This window comes from Amia ocellicauda, chromosome 1, assembly GCF_036373705.1.
Source record: "Amia ocellicauda isolate fAmiCal2 chromosome 1, fAmiCal2.hap1, whole genome shotgun sequence".
NCBI classification, from domain to species: Eukaryota; Metazoa; Chordata; class Actinopteri; order Amiiformes; family Amiidae; genus Amia; species Amia ocellicauda.
Window position 1 is genome coordinate 19,326,603 of NC_089850.1, and position 23,567 is coordinate 19,350,169.

The 23,567-nt window shown below is 40.6% G+C and overlaps 1 protein-coding gene across 2 annotated transcripts in view; it reads left to right on the forward strand.

Moving 5' to 3' along the window:
- The window catches only part of LOC136732050 (synaptosomal-associated protein 25), a 52,939-nt gene that overhangs the window by 20,831 nt on the left and 8,541 nt on the right, over positions 1-23,567 (forward strand). The window contains exons 2-5 of one of the 2 annotated variants that reach the window (XM_066697743.1): positions 6,644-6,778; positions 9,832-9,873; positions 18,475-18,523; positions 22,289-22,406. In XM_066697743.1, coding sequence (XP_066553840.1) covers positions 6,707-6,778; positions 9,832-9,873; positions 18,475-18,523; positions 22,289-22,406 — 281 coding nt within the window. In that variant the 5' untranslated portion in view covers positions 6,644-6,706. Of the gene's footprint in view, positions 1-6,643; positions 6,779-9,831; positions 9,874-18,474; positions 18,524-22,288; positions 22,407-22,557; positions 22,676-23,567 lie in introns of both variants that reach the window. The other variant, XM_066697736.1, reaches the window with a different exon arrangement.

Here is a 23,567-nt window from a genome sequence, read left to right on the forward strand (position 1 = left end):
TAGAGAAAGCAGACTCAGACTTGATTTAATCTGTGTTCCCCTCAGGGTTTTGAACTATGGAGCCTTTGCTTTTGATCTACAGGTATCAGAGACCAAAGTAAAAAAAAAAAAATTGCAAGACTTAAATAATTCAGCCCCCTGCCTGATCCCTCTTAGAAATTCAGCTCAACAGCCAGTGATGTTTTCCCTTATTTTCTCTCTGCTCTCATCTGCATAATTGTTAATGATTTCTGGGAGATATCGGCACCTTCATTTGCTCGTGGGACACCCCGATCAATGGCTTTGACACAGAACACTGCTCTGCCCATTGCTGATTTGTTGTAAGAAGTGCTTTTCTCAAGAATGGATTTTTTGTTTTTTACCATTTTCCATTTTATATGAGCAGAAAAGCTCCCTCAGGATTTGGTATATTGCACAAAAAATCACATAAATCTTCACTTGATATGAAAGCCATATAGCTCACAGCTTAGCTACCCAAAACCTCTTATTGGTTATTGCTTTGGATGTTTTAATTTGGCAGGCACCTTTACAGGCGACTTACAAGGTTTACAAGAGGACACCATAACTAATCAATTATATGATTTAAAACAAAAAATGTAGAGAATATTTACAATTTCATACTATGTAACTTACACGTATCATTATATTATGTAAGTGCTTATGTAAGCATAATATTGGAATACAATGACAAAAGTACAAAGTAAAAATCTAAGTTTCATACAGATATTCAGTCACGGGAAATATAGAGACCCTGGCAGTTTATATTGTGGACATGCAGTTATTGAATCGCTGCTTCATACCGCTGGTCTTGAGGTACATGGGATTGAATCACATTGATCCAATATTGCCGAACAGGCAAGATTCAATGTCACTGCCTGCTTCAGACATTGACTCTCATAGCCAATGAATTAGACATCTTACCACTATAGATTTGTTTTAAAAACAAAGTGTACCATCACCTAAAACTCTAATGGTTCGACTCTCAGTGCAGTTTAGGCTTCACTGGTGATTTCTCCAACATAGTTAGCTCTGGCAGACCAGCCTTTTAGCATTGTTGTTCTAGGCCATGTTTCCTATGTGCCAGTGTACTGATAACAGGGCAACATTGTATCATGGTCATCATAGCATGATTACACACAGCATTTTCATAAAGCAGTGCGACCCACATTTAATCCATAAGGTTATTATTCAGACACCGCACTGATGCAAGAAACAAGCAACCATAGAGAGCCAGCACCCAGAAGAGTTAGAAATTTTAGAATATTATTTTAACAGAATGGAAAAGTGGTCTCCAAGTCCATATTTTTGCAAAATGCATCTTTCTTGTAATCTACCATCTTCACTGCAGGTCTTTAAAGTGGAAAAAGTGGAAGCTTTATTATGTGGTTATGTTTTTAGTTTTTTATGTGCACATTTTGCCAATTACATTACCCTACTCTGTGCCCTCGCAAACAAAAGAGTGGACATAATTCATCTCTAGAGCGAGGGGATGAAATGCTTGTTCAGATTCAGAGGGAGGATGTAAAGCAAACCAGGGAATTAAATGCAATCAAGCAAGAAGGCGATTTAGCTCAATGATGAAAGGCAGGATTTGCCAGTGCAATTTCCAGACACCATCGCTACATGAGGTAAAAGAGCATCTGACAGCGTATGTAGATGCAACTGCAGAACACAAACATTTTCATGTAAATTTATGTTAAATCGTAGAGTTCATGTTTCCTTAAAAATTAAATTAATTGAGGGAGAAAGAATTTCAAGGCAGTTGTTTGAATTAATGTGCTAATATTTCCTTTCTAGACAAGATGAAAAGTCATACATGTAAAATGGCAATACAGTGGCCATGTTACACTTATTTTGAACTGGACTGATACCATTAGGAAATACTTAACTTCAGTCGTATTCTTCATGTCTTTGCATTATTTTATTGTTTGATTGGTAGCAAAAGTAATGCATCTACCTTTGTTAAATGTTCTACAGTACCAGTGCTTGTGATCTTTCCTCAGAACAAGTCAACATTCATCACCTTGTTTTTGGTATAAAACCAACTTATTTTTGATCTGGACTCTGATGTGTGTGCACTTATCATTTATCTTTCAGTCAGATACCTCGGAAGAGATATTGCTTGGAATCACATGCAAGCCTGTACAGAAAGAAAGCTGTATGACATTGAATGTCAGATAACACAATATTTCATAAGTGCGTTTAAGGGGACCCTAATGAAAAAGTGATTTCTCCCTATGAATGGGGTTTAAAGAGGTGCAGTAGACATGTTTGGGTTGTTATCCAGCTAGCCTTCCTCTGTGTGGATTAGCACAGCCTGTCATAAGGATAAGCCATGTCCTTAGAGAACAGTGATTTACAATATGATACCACAAGCCAGTCAATCAAAGACAGGAACCAGAACTGCAGTTTTAAAAATTATTGGGGGGGAAAAGCAGAGAGTTGGGGGGGTGGTGGGAAGGGGGGTGTTCAAGCAAACCTTTGCACATAATTCAATCCTAAAAGATGTTTACACCATTTTAATGAAAGGCAACTGGCGTCAGGGCTGTTACATTGGCTTCAAAGGCTGCAGAGCTCCCAAAAAAGCTATTTTGCACCAGATGGACGCCACAGGGGCAGAACCCTGCTAGTGAAGGTTGGCATCCAGCCTGAAAAAAGTTCTGAGCCATCACAGAATGCCACTGCACGCAGAATGCAGACCTCTGCAGTGAGGACCGGCGTATCAATATCTCAGGACCAGGGGGAGGGACAGAGATCAAAGCCAACTTGATTTTATCACATTGCGTGGCAGAAGGGCGGAAAAAACTAATCCACAATAATAGCATGGCACCTTCCTGAAAGCCACTACACACAGGGTCGACTGAACGTGGGTATTTTGTAGCTGAAACATGATGGGAGTGTTTTAAAATGCTTAATCACTGCAAACCCATCATTTTCATTAGGAGGGTACTAAATGCTGCTCTTTCCTTTTTGTTTGATGCAATCTAATCTGCTACACAAGCTGTGTAAACTATTGTTTGCATGCTGTTTAGAAATGTCCTGCCTGTTCTCACGACTGATGCACTGACACACAGCACTGCCCTGTCTGTCTTAACCACCGACGCACTGACACACTGACTGCCCTGCGCCTCAGAAGCACAGAGGAATGCCTGCAAACTCATCACTTGAGCTCATAGACCTGAAGGCCGGCAGTGGCAGTGATTACACCCCACCAGGTCTGTGGTCTCTGCATCGAGCCTAAGACCCACATTCAACTCTCTGTAGTTTCACATGTCCATGCAACCTTCATCAGTCCACAACACTGACTGTTGTCATTGCACCGATCCGGTACATTATTTGTAGGAATTATTCCGGAGTAAGTAATAGTTTTTCAATTGCTTTTCATAAGTGCACTTTTGAAAGCAGTGTTTTCCCAACACAACAGCAGAGAAGAAGCAGCTTGCGAGAGTTGTTGTTAAAGCATGTCAGAAGCTGGTGTTTTGAACCAAGGCCGGTATGTCAGATAACGCTGCAGATGTGAAGTATTGTGTTTTTAATCCAATGGTATGTTTCAAGAGTTTTTTAAAGCTATCCCCTTTTATTTAAAGTGGTAGATCTGGTGCATGCTGCTGCTCGCAGGCTTTTCCCCAGTGCCTCTGCATGTTCACACATTTCTGGAGACACGACAGCGCAATGCTGTACAACACAAGCGCCGGCATTTGACTCTTTTGTGATTTCTATGTGAATTAACTTAGTCCAAGTTAAGAGAAGTAGCCTATATCCACTGTGAAATTATGATCAGCTTATTAAGCGGTGAATGACTCTAGGCAAAGAAGGCCAGGGAGTGACATTCTGCACAACTGGCTCTGTATTTTTTGCTTTTGCCACTGCTGTTATTATCATAACAAGATGAGTTGGGCCTGTGGAGTATCAGGGGTGGTGGGGTGGAAATTCTTTCCAATATTTTACCAAAAGATAAGAGAAAGGGAGCTGATTACATTATTCATGAAGAGCACTTTTAATGGCTTTTCGTGTCTGTGAAACATTCAATCTCTTGCATCTTACGAAGTTAAAAATAGATGCTTTATCTTCAACCTCGCGGCTTCCTGTGTGCAGCAAACGGAACTCGCTTGGATACAGAAAAGCATGTTTATTTGATTTGTTTTTATATGTACTTTAGTTTTTACTGGGGAGGATTTGTTAAACGTGTAGAACAGGGCAACTGATTCTTTTAAGTGCTCTTGTGATTGTGTGTGATGCTGATAACGATCCCTTTTGTTTACTGATACCCTTACTATCCGGTTTTGTGAAGGTTTAAATTAGATTTTAAAAGTGAATGACTTTCTTTCAAAGATTGCCCACTGATTTATCTATGATCAGCACTAGACTCAATTTCCAGGGAGGTTAAAGGAGCCATAAGATAACATGACTCTTTGCACGGGGCCACTTGAGCTTGGCTGCACTGCCTCTTATTGTAATGAGGAAGTAATAAGGCAACTTCTGTTGTATTGCTAGAAAGCTCATGACCTTTTGGCCATGTTCCAGGAAATGTCTTGGCATGCGGTTTTGATTTAGGAAGTGATAGCATCAGTGCTAAAGTATAAGACTGGATTGATAGTAATATACAAGGAGGGGGATATTAAAATGTCTGGGATTTGGGAAAGAAACAGTCTTTAGATCCAGGAGTGCCAATGAGGATTCCGGTGTTTGTGGGGCTTCCTTCTTTGTGTGCATGAGATCAGGCCAAGGTAACAGGATTTTATTTTACACCTGAAATCTCACAAGCACAGCGAATGCAAGGAAAGTACGTGAGAAAGCCTCGTGAAAGAAACGGGGGGGTGGCTTTAATTTTACCGGGGAAATTAATTGGGCAATGCTTCATACAGGACCAAGCTCGATCTGATGTGTAAAATTACTCTCTTGTTGAGCCAAGAGAGATTCATAACTCCCTGCATTATTAGAAGTCATTTTGGCTGGTCTTCTAGTCCTCCTGATTGCATTTCCAGTGTCAGTTCATTTATGGTAGCAAGGAGAGTGAGATTTGTTATGAGCGTGCCTTGCAATGTGAAGTTTGATTAATTCTTGTCATATGTCATGTGACATTAGCACTTTATTGTATTTATCTCATGCGTTTGCCTTTTTCCCTAATGGTGTGCCGAGTTTCCCTCAAGTGACTTTTCAGGATTAGTAAGAAAAAGATCATTAAAAAAAAAAAAATGCTGAATTAATGTGAATGAGATATTCAGATTCAGATGTGACTACTGAGAGACATCCCATAATTTTTTTTAATTCCAAGGAAATCGTGAAACATTAAGTGCTGCATTATTGCCCTTTCCCTTTGGAAAAGGTGATTGTTCTAGTTCCAGTTGTCCACATTTCTTGTGGATTGTCTGATTGAATTGCTTTGTCAAGCACTGGCGATGCAGACAGTTGGCAATATCCACGAATCTATCACCGTAACTTTGTGCTTGTTTAACACTTGAAGAGCTTGTTTCAATTAACAAAAGCTAATTAGTCAGTTGTTGTTGTTGTTTTGTTTTTGTAACATTGGGTGTTTGTTATCCATCTCTTACATAAGGGGCTGCTAAACTTCACAAGGTGTTCAAGCTTGGTGAACATTGCCAGGGTGAAGTGTGTATTAGACACATGTATGATGGTTAAACCTCCTGATTGCAGTGTGTGCAAGATCCAACCATAAACGCTGAGGCTAGAAAGTAGAAGGAAGCTGAACTCCCCTTGGTTCAGTTTCTGTAGTCTTGGAGACTGCAGAGGTTGCTATAAAGGTACTGTGTGGCCTCTTGGGACCTGCAAGGAAACAAGGCGGTGCGTGGTCAGATACCTTCAATTTCCAATAAAGGACACATTTGCTGGGGTTAAAGACATTATATATAAGGCAGTAATGTCCACAGGGGATAATTACCTGCATACCTGAAAGTGGTGGCTCTGCCTGTACATCTCTGCATGTAGGAGAGGGAACAGGATTTACTGATCTCAGCTGAACTGGACCAAATCTCGAGGGGCGGCTGGTGCTTGCTGCTGTTGATTTCATTGTTGATTTTTAAGGCCAAAATGCTATTCAGCTTCTCCAATCGTCATCTCTTTCTATCTTCCTGATGTCTTTTTCTTGCAATAATAATAAGAAATAACACATTCTGTACTGGTACAGCAATTGCACATAGTTGTTCTAAACTTAATTAAGAATGTGATCAGTTTTATGAGTGGTTAATCTCTACAGAGGGTGGTGATCACTTGACGGATAAATAGATGTTTTCGTTTTTTTTAATTCCACCCATAAATCGTTCAATAGATATGAGTCATTCGTGAAACAAAATGGCAACACTTTATTTGGAGAGCCATCAATAAGGGCTTAATACATATTTAATTTACTGGTTATTATTCCATAACACAAAGTAGAATGTGATAAGGGTGCTTAGCCATTTCCCCCTGTAATGCAGACAAGTATCCGTATCGTTTCTGAACCTCATGTCAGCCAGACAATATCCATTAATCACAGCAAACATCTCTTGAGTCTAACTACATACATCCCATACATAAATTAGTTCACTTTCTCCTTGACCTGACAGGAATTGTTGCCACAGACATGGTGCACACCAATATTGGGCAGTACCCACTGATGTTCTAACTCTTGTTTCTTGTGTTTCAGGACTCTTTGGAGGCCCTGCTTTAACCAGTTGGCTACAAGCTCCACCTGACATATCCATCCACCATGGCAGAGGACGCGGACATGCGCAATGAGCTGTCGGACATGCAGCAGCGTGCCGACCAGCTGGCCGATGAGGTAAGGAGCCCGTGTCTCAGGGCAGTGCTTCTCAACCTTGATTGACTGGGACACTGACTGACTGACACATTCACTGACTGTCAGTTAGTGTTTGCTTGTCAATCCTGCTCCTGGAGCAACCCTGTCTGCGGGTCCCGGTTGTGCTCCAAATCAGTTAATTGGAAACTTAATTAAGCTATAATTGCTTAATAGGATGATTTATTTTGGGGGATTATTGTCACATTATTGGAGATAGTTCAGGTGAGGGGGTTAATTCAGTAACTGAAGAGGTACAGAAAATCAGATCACACCGGCAACTCCAGCCCCATCAACAAGACCCACTGTCTTCAGTTTTCAGGCCTCAATGAGAATATTTACCTGTACTGGTGACGGCTGCTGGGGTGAATCATCTTTGTTCCTCATGGCTGAAAAAAGGTTATTACATACAAAATACATGTTATTTTATAAATTTAATGAAATCATTTTGATTGGATACATTTTCCCTTTGAGTTGAACCCTAACTAGATGTTTTTCTGTGAGTGTACACACACCATCTTTCTCCAAGAGAAGCAAAGTTAAGAGTGGTGGCAAATTACGCATAAATGGTTATCTGATTAAAATGTAAAAAAAAGGAAAAGGATTGCATCCAATGCTTTGTATTATGAATTGAAACCAGCCAACAAACAGCCCAAGCAAATAAACACAAATGAAATTAGCCTAATTATCAATTTTAGAAATTATATTTTGTAATATGATAATAATAATAATGGTACACTTTGGGCTACAATGGCTGATTGCCTGAATTCCTTTATGATCCTTGTTGTTTTCTAAACTGCCCATGATGTTTTGCGGTGCCAGAACTTGTCAGGCTGCCTATGGCTACTGTTTAATAGGAGTAGCTTTCAGCAGCAGACCAATCATGTCACATTAAATCCTCTTGCCACTATTGTCCAGGCCAGGGATTTAGCACGGGCCTTAAGGTTAATGCCACGCTGTTCCACATTGTGATCTTTGATAGCTGATAGAAAAAGATTATGCTTTTGGTTTAGACTCCCCTTCACAAGGCCCCGTCTTCACCTACATCATTGGTTAAACAACACTGCCGCATGCCATGATGGACAGCCCTGAAAGATGCCGCTGCTCGCCCCCCCGTCTCCTAATTTGCTGAGGAGTCCCCGTATTGCAGTGCTATACAGATAGGTTCTAGCTACTTCTAAACTGAGACCAGTACAGACTGCAGGCAAGCAAATAACAGCTGAAATGCAGAGAAAGATCTGTCTGAACCAGTGTCTCCTCTCAGTCCAAAGCCATTTAAACAAGCTTCTTAAAGGGTGGGACAAGCTTTTTCTTTTGGTTTTGTTCTTTTTTAGATTAAAAATGTGCGTGAAACTGCCAATTCACAATGCCCGTTTACTGTGGTTGACAGTGTTGAAGGCATACATGCACACACACGTAACACAAACTCAAAGTTTATCTTCCTCAAGCCTTCCAAGTTGAACTGTGATGTTGAGTCATGTAGCTTTTGCCCTGCAGACATTCCCATTCACAACAGCCTGGGTGGCCGGATCCTCTATTTACAGTCAAGTCAGACAATCTTAGCTTGCGGGGATTGCGTTAATGCCAGCTGATCGGAGCTCCAGTGCTTTGGAAGCCGCATAATATTTCCCTTCAGATCAGGAACGGGTAAAGATCTTTTGCTTTGTGTTAAAAATCTGAATTGTTTCAATTTGCAAATATGCTAATCTGAGACCAATACACTGTATTTTAGATCAAGATCAAGACGGATGCTGTTATAACACTGAGGAATAGCAATTCTTAAAATTAGAAAGCAAATGTAACAATATTTCTTAGTGCCTGGCCATTTTGTGGAGAACCAGGTTGCTTCCAGGATTTTCAGCTCGAGATTATAATTGGCCTAAAACAATATTTAAAGATTTGAAATTTTGATTACACTTGTCTGTATGTAAAGTATCATGTTATCATGTTAAAAAATAACACATATATATATATACATAACACAGTTTAAATGTTAGATAGGCTAACAAAATAGTTGATACAAGCCTAAAAGTGGATGCTTTAGGCAATGAAAACAGTCTAATTTAGTGAATAGTTCAGGATTTTAAATCAGTAATTGAGTGCTCAGTTTAAACAAAAGCACCAGGACTATTCTATGGTTCAAAGCCCCATTTATCAGACTATTGTGGACTATTATGCATGCGACAGTCATTGACAATCCCCGGGCATGTTTAATGACAGAAGGGGTGTCAGCTATGATGTTGTAGCCAAATCCAATAGAGGCTTAGAAAATCTGTCAACCACAGTTCAGATTAAATGGTTTCCTGCCCCCTGCACACACACACACACACACACACAACCCCCACTTCCCTTGCCAGCTGTTCCTATCGTCCAACTATTTTGTTGTGCGTAATATCTTTATAAACTGCAAGGTATTAATAGCCAGCGAATGATCATTTTCAGCTATTTGGCCGGGTTTGTGGGTCTGTTACACAGGGGAAATGTGAAGTTAGCCTCTTAGAGCTGGCATTATGATGCTGTCCTTTTAATAATGAGGAAAGCTCATCACGCTGCTGCACACAGTATACTTTGCACAAATGGGTTTATTAAAAATGCATGGATAGATTATGTTGTTCCAGAATGGCTTTCCCGTTAAAAGCAAGCCGCGTCATACATCATAGGAAAGGGAGCTACAAATCTACCGACATTGCCCCATGGCAGCCATTAGAAAAAACACAGCAAGAAGCAAGAGCAGCCAGATAGCGCATTCCTTCCCCTACCCTACAGCAATCTCCGCCCCCCACCCGTCACACAGCCAGGCCCTGAATTAACTGCTTGTTTTTTCTGCAGCTGTATAACCAAGTCTGTTGGGTGAAAGGGAACCATGTATGTTTTGTGAATGCTGTTTTACACACATCTGGGCAAAAAAGTACTTTGTGTCTTTTGCCCCATAGTCCCTCACTACTACCTGTTGGTTAAATATGTTCTGCACAAATTCTGCTGAAGCATAACTCTTGGTTGAACTCTGATCTATAACAGCTGTGCCTTTCTCTTTGCAGTCACTGGAGAGTACCCGTCGTATGCTACAACTCGTCGAAGAGGTAAGAGCAGAAGAAAACATCTCTCATGACTGCATTTGTTTCACATCTCGTTTTCTAACCTCTTTACCGCACAGGAGGGACATTTAACACCTTTTTTTTTTTTCTTTTGTATAATGAAGGCAGTCATTTATTATACCTGTCTTGTCTCCTGTGTTCACATTATAATTGGACGTGTTCTTCAAGAGTGGGCTCATTATAAAGACTACGATTAAGTGCCTATAGAAAGTCTACACCCCCTCGAACTTTTTTCACATTTTGTTGTCAATGCCTCAGAGTTTCATGCATTGAAATTAGGATTTTTTCCACTTATCTACACACCGTACTCCACACTGTTAAGGGAGAAAGAAATATTGTATATATATATATATATATATATATATATATATACATATGTATTAAAAATACAAAACTGAAATATCATGATTCGGTAAACCTCCTCCCCCGAGTTTATTCTTTGGTGGAAGCACCTTTGGCAGCACACCAAGATTTGGCTATATTTTATAATTTTTCTTTACAAAACTGTTCATGCTCTGTCAAGTTTCTTGGGGAGCGTTGATGGACAGCAATTTTCAAGTCATGCTACCAGTTTGTAATTGGATTTAGGTCAGGGCTTTGACTGGGCCACACACGGACATTTACCTTTTTGTTCCTTAGCCACTGTGGTTCTGGCTGTGTGCTTCAGTGCATTCTCAAGCTGAAAGGTAAACGTCTGTCCCAGTTGCAGCTTTCTTGCAGAGTGCAGCAGGTTTTCCTTGAGGATCTTTCAATACTTTGATGAATACTTAATTAATTTTCCCTTCTATCCTGACAAGTGCCCCCCCCCACAGTGCCTGCTAATGAAAAACAAGTGAAATCATATAATCACCAAGATTTAAACCAGGTGGAGGCCACTTAAATTAGTGATTTTGAAGGTGATTGCTTACACCTGGGTTAATTTAGGATTGCTATTAGAAGGGGGGAGGACACTTATCCGACCAGGCTATTTCAGTTTTAATTTTTAATTAATTTTCTACCCATTTCTAGAATATTGTTTTTACTTGTAAGTTGTGGGGTAGGATATGTAAATAATTGGCGAAAAACAGAATTTATTTTAATTCAATGCTATAAGGCAACAAAAGGTTAACATTTTGACAGGGATGTAGTCTTTCTATAGGCACTGTATGACCCACCTAAATCATTGTATCCCCATTTGGCAGCACATATAGAAAATGTGGGAATGAGTTGAACCATTGTTTAGTCACTTCATATTTTTTAGTCTTTCAAGTGAATTAGTTTCCAGTATGAGCACTAGAACAAGAACAAATAATAAGCACATTCTCTTAGTATACCCCTTAAACACTATAGGTTTGCCCTTGCAAGACATGCTTATTCTTATTGTATTTTTTCCAACTGAAATTTAATAGGAGGTATAAATATTTCACTGGCTGAGTCAAAAAAACAAGTAAATGTAGGTTCACTCTGATTTCAATTAAATTCTAGCTTTGTAATGTATCATTCCCTATTTAGCTGTGCCAACATAATGCAGAAACAATTGATCAGTCGCCAGATAATGATTTCTGCTTCACATTACTAGCATACTGTGCAGTTCTCTAAAACAGAATTTTAATTTCTGCTTGTTAGCTTCTTTTTGTTAAGTGCCAAAGTTAAAACCTTGTATCTAACTTGGGAACTTGGGAGGTGTGATATCTGAGAATGTACTGGAATGTGGAATTTTCCATGGCTGGTACCTAGAGTCTTGTAAAATGTCTGGCCTAATAAAAGATCTCTGAAACATTTATGTACAATGAAGCACCACTGAATCAAAAGGAAAAGGAATATTGTATTTCAGCACCATAGATCAACTACCAGTAACCTTCCTGACCCAGTGAATATTGTCCTTCCATTTGAATAAGAATAAAAGGTGTGTACTCATAAGTGTAAATCTGGGTGTTTTTGTTAAACCAGGCCATCTGCATTGAGGGCTTTAGAGAGAACAATTATCAGATCTTAGGAAGCTCCCTTTTTCAAAAGCACTTAATTAATAATATTTGTTTCCTTAACTTTGTCTTTAAGTAACCACAACACATATATATTCCTTATAAATGCATTTTATATAAATGTCTTATCTTATGTGTGTGTGTGTATGCATGTGTGTGTGTGTATATATACACTCACCTAAAGGATTATTAGGAACACCTGTTCAATTTCTCATTAATGCAATTATCTAACCAACCAATCACATGGCAGTTGCTTCAATGCATTTAGGGGTGTGGTCCTGGTCAAGACAATCTCCTGAACTCCAAACTGAATGTCTGAATGGGAAAGAAAGGTGATTTAAGCAATTTTGAGCGTGGCATGGTTGTTGGTGCCAGACGGGCCGGTCTGAGTATTTCACAATCTGCTCAGTTACTGGGATTTTCACGCACAACCATTTCTAGGGTTTACAAAGAATGGTGTGAAAAGGGAAAAACATCCAGTATGCGGCAGTCCTGTGGGCGAAAATGCCTTATTGATGCTAGAGGTCAGAGGAGAATGGGCCGACTGATTCAAGCTGATAGAAGAGCAACTTTGACTGAAATAACCACTCGTTACAACCGAGGTATGCAGCAAAGCATTTGTGAAGCCACAACACGTACAACCTTGAGGCGGATGGGCTACAAAAGCAGAAGACCCCACCGGGTACCACTCATCTCCACTACAAATAGGAAAAGGAGGCTACAATTTGCACAAGCTCACCAAAATTGGACAGTTGAAGACTGGAAAAATGTTGCCTGGTCTGATGAGTCTCGATTTCTGTTGAGACATTCAGATGGTAGAGTCAGAATTTGGCGTAAACAGAATGAGAACATGGATCCATCATGCCTTGTTACCACTGTGCAGGCTGGTGGTGGTGGTGTAATGGTGTGGGGGATGTTTTCTTGGCACACTTTAGGCCCCTTAGTGCCAATTGGGCATCGTTTAAATGCCACGGCCTACCTGAGCATTGTTTCTGACCATGTCCATCCCTTTATGACCACCATGTACCCATCCTCTGATGGCTACTTCCAGCAGGATAATGCACCATGTCACAAAGGTCGAATCATTTCAAATTGGTTTCTTGAACATGACAATGAGTTCACTGTACTAAACTGGCCCCCACAGTCACCAGATCTCAACCCAATAGAGCATCTTTGGGATGTGGTGGAACGGGAGCTTCGTGCCCTGGATGTGCATCCCACAAATCTCCATCAACTGCAAGATGCTATCCTATCAATATGGGCCAACATTTCTAAAGAATGCTTTCAGCACCTTGTTGAATCAATGCCACGTAGAATTAAGGCAGTTCTAAAGGCGAAAGGGGGTCAAACACAGTATTAGTATGGTGTTCCTAATAATCCTTTAGGTGAGTGTATATATATATATACACACATATACAATGTCTTAGTGCAAAAGTATTCACACTCCTGCAAAGTTTCCACATTTTCTTGCCATCTGAGCAAGTCAGGGAAAAAGTTGTAGAGAAGCAGAGATCAGGAGAAGGGTGCAGGTAAATATCAAAGTCACTGAATATACTGAAGACCATCATTAAGAAGCGGAATGTGCTTCATACCACCCAGATCAGGCTGCCCTTCCAATCTGAGCAGACAGACAAGCCAGGAACACCCCCCAATCTACAATATCCCAAGTGTCAAGCATGGTGGTGGCAGCATCAGGTTATGGGGATGCTTCTCCTCAGCAGGGACTTGTCAAGATTGAGGGGAAAATAGATGGTGCAAAATACAGGCGAATAATAGAGGGAAACCTGCTTGAGTCAGCCAAGAATCAATACTGGGTTGAAAAATCACATTTCAGCCCAGCAATATCCCAAAGTACAAGGCCAAAGCCACACTGGACATTTAAAATAAGAAGAAAGTGAATGTCCTTTAGTGGACTAGTCAAAGTCCAAACTTGAATCCAATAGAAACATGAAAATTGTAGTCCATCAGCCATCCCCAACTAACTTGTCAGAGCTGGAGCAATGTTGTGTGAAACAATGGGCAAAAATTACACCAACTCAATGCAAAGCTGGTAGAAGCCTATCCAAAAAGACTCACAGCAGTAATTGCTGCCAGAGGTGATAAGTACTGACTTTTTATGCAGAAAGTGCTTTTAAGTGCTGAATATTTATGCAAAGAGTACATTACATTTATTTATTTTCCTTGCAGGTTCTGGTGACATTCAACATCCTTAAAATATAAACAGTGTTCAGTTGAGTTTCGAATAAAAAAGGGAATTCAAAATATATATTTATATTATTTGTAAATTCATCAAAATGTGTTTTTTTTTGGTTGGGGGTGAATACTTTTGCAAGGCATGGAAATACTGTGTATATGTGTATGTTTAAACACTACAGGTAAGAAGTATGGCAGCACACAACATTTTGGTTATTTTCTCTGCTCCCTGCATTACAGTGATTTTTGAAAAAGAGGAAAAATAAGAAGTTGGTTGCTAAGCAATTCTGAAAAGCTCATGCAAGGTCACCTAATAACCACATTTCCAAAGGTTTTTATATAAAACCCACATTCTAATAATAGAAATGAAGCAAATCAGTTACATAAATCGGGCTTTAAAAAATTGTCTTATCTTGTCCCTTTTACGAATCAGGCTGTGTTTGATTTATGCAAGACCAGGAATGGAAAAACAGAAAATATAATTTTACTGCAGGAACGCTGAAGACCTCATATTTTGTCGTAGCTGTGTCGAACACTGTCCTCATGCTCTCTAAGCGCAATGTGTTCCAAACACAGCCCTGGTCCAAGGTCATAACGATCTTCTGCAACCTCTGACTGTCACACTGAGATGCAAACCTGAGATAAAAATGTGTTGCTGAGACCTGAGTCTACCAGAGGGATTAGAATCCTCTGCAGCTACCCTCCAGGGAGAGGAGAGAGTTGGACCCACACAGCCTAACCACCACTAATTACATGTCTGGCTGCCAAGTTGAAGCTATCATTGGATGGTCCTGAGCATTATTAGATCAAGGAGGCTACAGCAGCAAAAGATCAATTAAAGGCTATTATACAGTGTAGTGCAGTGCTCTTATGTTACTCGCTCAGGAACAGTTTTTGGCTCAAATCGGTCGTGATGAAAGATGCCTATGCACTCCCGCCTTCTGATTTATGGAGTACACCTCTTTACATTATTCCTGTTTAGCTCAGGAAGCAAATTATAATCCAGGACTCTTTCACTGGCAGTGACACCAGATACAAAGAGAGCATTTATCTGTGTAGCTTTGAACCCAAATCCAGGGCAATACTGAGTATTTAATTACCAAACCCATAATTACGAGCAGTACAGTGTGGAAGGACAGACACGTGCAGCATGAGTAAGAAGTAGCTGGAAATTAGAAGACGTGTCAGTTTGAACACATTGTACAGTTTGTGAACAGAAACACTTCTTAACTGGTAAACGAATGGATGTTTAAAAAAGCCACAGCTGACGACAAAGGTCGCAATAGTGGTCGACTGAAACCTGCTTCAAGAATGAGCAGATTCTTGCAAGTCTAGTGTCCCAAGGTCCTATCGATCATCATGAAGTATAACCGTTATTTGTAAGATAAAACTTTCGTGAACACTAAAACACTAACGGATGTATTTATTGATTGTTTGGCAACTACTAAACTTAAGGGTTACCATCTTCACTCTAACAAGGAATTAGCGTAGTTTGTGGTTGAGTAATTGTGTTTCCTTGGTGAAATACTTCTCGGACCTTTTAACAGCTGTAGCAACACTTGCAGCAATATTCCTGCAGGCTTCTAACTGGTTGTCCTTTGAATCTTCAGTGCCACACTGGTTTATTTATAAGTCATTCTTTATAAGTCTCAAAGACCCAGCACAATTGTGGTCCCCTGAAAAAACTCTGTTATTAACTCAGTAAAATATCTTCTTATATATACAGGCTGGTAGCCTGAGAATAGACCTGGCTGTGTCCGGTCTCAACTCGTGTCATGAACGGCGTTGATGATGTTTCAGTTCCCTGTGACAGGTTCATTCCCTCTGTTCCTCAGCTTAATAACAAAAACTATTTATTTCTGGAGTCCTTTCTAGTTTAACAACCAGACACAAATCAAAACAAAGGAAATGGCAGGCATACAGCTCACGAGGGTTTGCTTCTGCTTCTGGGCCCCAGGAGAAAACACTCACCACTACAATTACTCTGCTGCAGCTCCACTCCAACCAATTGAAGGCCTGAGCTGCCACGCCCCAAACTAAGCCCTCAGTCAAAAGCCTTCCTACAGATGCACTCCTGCCTATAATAGGGAAATGGCAATATATATAATGTGATTCCATGCATGGGTCTTCAGTCCACAAAGTCACATGCCTCCCTCTGTGATCAAGCTCCCAGTCCAGAGAATATGGCCATTGCGAACAGTCTTGGTCTGTGTGAAGGAGGGGCCCTGTCTTTCCCAGGGTTAAACCTAGGCCGAAACCAAATCAAAACATCCAAAATGAAATGACCATCTTTTACCCCATTACATTTGTATTTATAACCCTGAACTTTAGCTGACCCCCAAACCTTTAACTCACACAGACAACAGTAAGGTAAGGCCAAAACAGGAAATTGTGAAATTGATAAACCTACCCCAAGGTCACCCCCTTATTACTTCAGCATGTCTGCAGTCAGGTTCGGGCCCCTTCAGCAATCACCGGGAATCAAAATTGCTTCTTAAAAGTCTTCAAAAGCGCCCCACCAAGCAGACAGATCCTCAAGCACAGCAGACAGACTGATTCGCTTGCACAAGTCTGAGAGCTTTTACCGATGCGTTAAAAGCACAAAACAGGAAATAAACTTTTGCGTTTCATTTTCAGCTTTAAACGGCAGCGTTAAGCTGAATTTTGAAGACTCCTTGGTAGCTATTTTTATAATCTGTTACCTAACCTTTCAGTATGCTAAATGTGCACCATCACACTGCATGTTCTGACCTAGTTAACAACAGACATTTTCTCTTCCCTCAGTTTAGGACCTCGGCACAGAGTACGGAACAATTCAAGGATTTCTTGCACTGTGGTTTTGATCTCAGTACACATATAGGTATAGTTACTGTGCATAGAGAAAGAAAGCTAGGTATATTTATCCTTTCAAGATAAATATGGAAAAAAAACTGGTGGATCTGAAACATTTTTTTGATTATCAATTTTTAAATAGTATTATATTAGTTTGAAAAAGTTCATTCTTATAGTCTTGAAATTCTCTTACTTTAATTAAGCGGTTTTATTTATTTAATGTGCCTGTTGTTGCTCAGTAGTATTTCCCTATCTTAGATGATGTACAGTGTCATAGATCCATTGAACGTTTGAACCACTGATAAAGAACCAAAGTCTTAAGACAGCCCCTAAAATGAGACAGATCAGTGTATTGACACTGTTAAATATTTATGGGAATTAATGGACGTTCACCCAGTGCTGCAATGTTTATTTTACATTGTCGCTCATAAATAATTGAGTTCATCGAAAGTACAAACACATATTTGTCGTAAAATAAATTATAATAATTAGAATCCTGATTAAGTTTCAATTTTTTCACCGCCAATTTGAAAGTGCAAATTACACACATCAGCTCACTGCTACGAGATCCTTGCTCCTTCACCTGTTCACTGTTGTTCTCACTGCAGCCCCAGACTGTACCCTAGTCCATCCATCATGCTCCAAGTGGAGGAATTAAGGCAGATGGCGTGCCTAGAAAACCCCAAACCTGCAGGCTCCTGAGCAGCCACAGGGGGCGCTCGTGTGCAGAGAACCCAGAATTCCCCCCAGCAACCACCCACCTTCCCTGCCTTGGGTGGCACTCAGCCCACAGTGCCACGGCCACCTGGGAACACTGGGCGATGGTAGAGGCTGCCGTGGAGACCTCCTTGTCCAGCCTATAGGCGTCCTTTCACTCGAGTGTTCCCCTCAAGAGCCCCTGTCACCGCAGCATCTCCTGGACTCTGCTTTACACACAGATGGGTTGCGTTCTCAGTGCTGTAGTGTGCGATTACCTACTCTTACCTGGTACCGAGCTATGGCATAGCATGTCATGCCACACCTACAATAAGAGCTGGTGGCTTTTGTCAGTAAACCAACCAGCACTAAACCATTTCCTGAAGCTTTATGAGCAGCGATCGGTACCTATATCTACAGATCCATTTTGACTGAATCTGATTCTCAGTAAATCCTGCATTCACTTGACTAACCCTGTATAACAAGCCTTGTTCCTAATGCTGTTTTCAACACTAAAGGTCTACTGAGCAGCGTTTCACAATCGAGATGGAGAGAAAGAGAGAGAGGGGGTTCAGACATCAGGCACTTTATCATTGTTAATCATTACAAGTTAAGCTCCAGAATAGGGTACAGCAATCAAACAGTATCTAAACATTTAACAGGAGTAGAAAGTGGTAATATTGTGATAGTTGTTTTTAAACTAATTACTGCTCAGTTGACCTTCAGTGTGTAATACATTTATTAATTCATTTTTTTTCCGGTCTTTCCGTAATCATGGGACTATGGATTTCCTTACTGATCTAGTCTTCTCTTCCTCTCTTTTTTCCTTTCTTTCTCTCTCACTCACTCTCTGTGCCTCTCGCTGTTGCTCTCTCTTCTCTTACTACCATGCTTGGGGGAATAGAGCAAAGATGCTGGCATCAGGACTTTGGTTATGTTGGATGAGCAAGGAGGTAAGTGTGGAGGCCTTTGAGAGGGAAAGCAATTGAAAATTATAGGAGAACTATAGGAACGTTAAAAAATCTGGAGGCGTTACTAGGCTTGTTTGTTGTATTTGACTGGATCTATCCCATTGTTTGGAACAATGAAAAGTACACAATGCTGAATGTTTCAGAACAGATATATATATATATATATATATATGTATGTGGATGTGCACAATTGCACCATGCATGGTGACATCATTACAGAGATAGTTTTGGTTTTACTTAGTTGTTTGTCTTCTTTTTCTTTAGTTCCCCCATTTGTAATATATTAATATCTCACTGGGGATGTATGTGTAGGAAAGTTTACATATCTCCTGCAAACTTGCCTATAGTGTTTCAAATAACGTTGAAGCCTCTTGGAGCCTCTTAATGAGAACTGTTGACCCATTTTACAGTTTTACAATCTCATTACTAACCACGTTTTTCCTTTTCTTCTTTTTAACAGTGTGTTTTTAGTAATGTTTAGGCTTCTGTAGTTAAAGTATTTTGCATTGCACCTGTATTCAAGAAGCGGGTGCCTGGATTCAGTCCCCTGCCATAGTTTAGTGCCATTGCTCCCAATTACATAAACCTGATGAGATCTTGAATGATTTTCACATGCTGTCCCCAGGCCACAGTAGAGTGCGCCAAGTGTGCGCTCCATTGGAAGTGGGGTTAAGTGCTCCAGCTCATTGTTTCAACTAGTCTCTGGCACAAAGTTGATGTATTAAAAGCAAGGCACTTATAATGGCCATTGATATAAAAGGATCAGCACTGATAAACACCGTAGGCCTTTACAGTCTGCGGTGATGTTCTGTGAAGACCAAAATAAAAAAACGACAAAAATAAAACGATCGGTTTTGCTGGTAATGACAAAACTCACAACTTTCTCTCCCATGAACTATACTGTGCTTTGTTGTATAATCCCTGGTCAAATTCACCAAAACGACTGCGGAGTGCTTTCAATACTTTTTATTTACTTGTTTATTTATTTATAAAGCCGACAAATTGTATTCAAGTTTTTGGTGGGCGATATATTTGTCCAGCGCTTACTGTTACGCTTACTGTTCCCCTAAGACCCAGAGACTTCATTAATTCTGGGCTAAATAAAGCATTCCATTAGGTTTTTGAAATTCAAGCGCCACATTTCCCTTCAGCACAGTCCAGATCAATTCTGAGGTTTAAATGACTGCAGCACGTATGTCGTCCGCAAGCCACTCAGATTACAGCACTGGTCTCCACATTGCTAGTGCAGCTCCCCAGGAAAGAAATTACAGAGTACGATCAGCCTCCTACCATCCAAAACCCAAACCCAGCCAACCTCATCCAGTTCCAAGAGCAGAACAGCTATCTTTTATTTTTATACAATTCCACTGCCCGTAACTGGACTTTACAACTGTGTCCGTTGTTGGCGGCTAAATTCAAAACATCCCTTTCTAACCTCAGTTAGTTACCAATTGAATTTGGTTTATTATGATGTTTAATCTGAGCAGAGTACCTTTGCTCAATCCCCCAACCTTTGCATTAGAAGGCCTGATCCAAAAACGCTCTCCACACCACTGCCCGGTCCAGCCCCACTCCTATTTGTATGCAGTAATCCGTGGTTTGTATTCACAACAGAGTTTTAACATCTGTTCTGTTGCCCTACTCGTATTACCCTGAAATGAATTAGATCTCCCACTTAACTAATCCCACGCTTAGTGTTTGCCCGATGAGTGTTTGGAAAGCGAAGTAGAGAGTCCTTCACGAGGAGCAGACATGACTGCTGTTCTGATTCGAATGCACATTATCCGAAGGCCACTCTCCATTCCTCATTGACTTGTCAAACCCTGCAAGGAATCATTTGTATATTTTTTACTGATCCTGTGTTATTGAGCGTTTTATGATAGCTGTTTGCTGAGGCTTTCTAAGTGTCGCTGACAAAAATTACAGTGTAGAGGCAACAGATACATAATTTATCCTAAGATTCATTTTTTTTTTTATTAAAACAAATTATTATTATTATTATTATTATTATTATTATTATTATTATTATTATTATTATTATTATTATTATTAAAGTAAACTATATTTTTTTACTGTCAAGAGGCTGATTTTAGCCTGCTTGTTTAACTACAATCAGTTTGTCTTTTCTGAAGATAGGCTTGCCAGTAGCAGGGCCACGGAGTAGGAAATCAGTATGAGATTATGAAACTACAGGTATTTTCTTAATGTTGCATATTTACAACAGTTTGTTTTTTCTTTCCATTAAATAAACAGGAAAAGAGCCATGTTCCGCAGTTCATGTTTGCTTTATTTACCATGAAAAGCCATTTTGAAAAGTCTAATTTCTATCTAAAAACAGACAACAAAAACAGAGCATCCCGCCAATAGATCAAAGTGGGTAAGCCCATGAGGGATTGATCTGTTTTGCTGATTTGGAAAGCTATACCATCAGAGCTCATTGAAGCATTTTTTATTCGTCTGTTTGTTTGTTTGTTTATTTAAGCATTCCTGCATATCAAGTTTGTTCATAGATAAACAGCAAAGCCAGCCAGTGAATGTGGAATTTCACTCAGGTGCTTAAGGGATGAGATCTCGCCGTTTTTATTCCGTCACGTTTTCTCTTACTTGTCTAGAAGTTCTGTTCAAAAAGATTACCTTTAAACCAATTAGCTTTTTAATTTGTTGCAAGTGTGGCCATAAGATACCACTAGCATTTGCTTGTGCTTAGACCATCTTGGCAGCAGATCTCACTATAAAACCGATTGATCAGAAGCTGTTAAGGGTTTTGTGAAAAAAAGAAAAAAAACTGAGGTACTTTACAAAATGCCTGCTAGCAGTCTATTGACCTGGCTAGGGCCACAACCTGTGAACTACATATAGCGACAAATCCAAATTGGCCTCCTTGCGTTATTCTGTTCTTTTGCCACCCAATTTAACAAAGCAGCTGCATTCTGTTCCTTATTAAAGCAGATCACTGCAGCACTCCAGGGATTTTACAAACGCATCGATACGAGGAAATCCCCCCCTCCCCCCTCACCTCCACCTTCACCTCCACCTCCAACGCCACGTCTGAATCCCCGCCAGCAGGCCAGGGTCTTAGGCCTTTCATTACGACCTAGTTGGAGCGCTCACCTCAGCCACGTTCACTTCATTTGCAGGTCTCCATTCATTCATCTCTGGCCACGCACACACACACACACACACACCTTCTTTCTCCATCAGTAGCCTGGGCACGCTCTGTGTCTCTCTCGAATGGCGTGGCTCGTCAGACTGTGATCTGTGCTAGTCTTCTTCCATTTCATCCGACTGCATTAGAAGTGTAATTAAAATCTGAGTGTATCGAGCCGTCTCCCTGCAACGACCTTCAGACAAGTAGGCAGGAGTGCGAAAGCTCGTGACTTGACAAACAGCAGTCACTATAGGAATATATATAAAAATGTCATTTTCTTCCTTTTTTCTTTTTTAAGCCTGACATTTTGCTTATCTCCTAAAGTGAAACCAAGGGTTACTCGCTCACTTAATTAGCCTTTTGGTTTGACCAACTCTTTCAAACTCAGATCATCAGGTTTCTTAGCCTCTTTACCAGTTTGCTTTCCTTTTTTTTTTGGAGGATTTGCCCCGCACACATCCATATACCATATCAATGCATCAACTCCAATTTAATGCATTGTAGAGACCCCTAATGTAGCTCAGTGGTCATTTTTCATGTTTCTGTTGAAGAGACGAATAAAATTCATTCCACTGCTGTCATCCCTTTGTCCTGACCAGAACAACTCGATCGTGTTGAAGATGGCATGAACCATATCAATCAAGACATGAAGGAGGCCGAGAAAAATTTAAAAGATTTAGGGAAATGCTGTGGCCTTTTCATATGTCCTTGTAACAAGTACGTACTGGGTGCTGGTCCTGCTCTGTGGTGGTGTGTCCCAATTTTTCTTTTGTCAAAGTGAATGTCTGAAGTTTTTTGTCTTTCTTCTTTGTCCTTTCTTTCTCATCTGCTTCATTCTGTGGGGGATAAAATACTTGTGTTTAATCAGAACAACTGGAACGCATCGAGGAGGGAATGGACCAAATCAATAAGGACATGAAAGAAGCAGAAAAGAATTTGACGGATCTAGGAAAATTCTGTGGTCTTTGTGTCTGTCCATGTAACAAGTAGGTGCCTCCTGCCTGCCAGCCTGCCTGCCTGCCCCCCAGAAACAAAAAGCAGACTAAAGTGATACGGGAGTAGCCCTGGGCCTTCAGTCCTAGCCTTTGGGGCTGCTCGCCTGTGCTAGGGAAAGAGGCAGGATAAGCATGAGGCATGCAGAAGTGAACATCAGTACCAACTCCAATGCATTCATCCCATAGTGTAGTCATGAACCTCGTGAGGGAAACAGTAACTGCTCCTAAACAGGCATGCTGCAGTGATCCACGGCAGAACATTGAGCAATAGTCATGACGGGCTTTAGCTGGAGATACGGCTGTGTTTCAACACGTTCCACCTTCCAGAATGCTTGGGCTTGGGGGTGGGGGAATTAATGACAATCAAAACCTTGTAGTCATTAACCCTAGCTGGTGAAAAAGGAAACATTAACTAAAATAAATACATAAACATTCAAAAATTGATTCGGTTTGCAGTTGCAATTCCTCGCCCCTCGCATGTTCGGGAATTATGTTTCCCTCGCCATTCGGGCTGGGGTTTTCTTCTTTCTTTTTTGCCTTTTGAACTGCATTCAGAGCGCCGTTGTATCATTTTCTGAAGTGTTGAAACACTGCCTTCGGGGCCCTTGAAGCCGCACCGAGGTAGCATGATCTCTCCAGAGTGACGTCAATGTTTGCACTGAGCATGGCACCCAGTCACTTCTGTCTTGGTTCTGCCCCGTATTCATTGTCTTTGTTCGGCTACACACCGAGCAAATGGCGACTTTGCCACACTCCAGAAACAAACACAATCCCAGCGTCCACACAGTAATGCATGGCCAGCGCAAGCAAAGTGGGCAAGATAAATAAGATTGGCAACGGTTCCTATGTGCATGTCAAAAACTACATACAGCAGCAACTGACA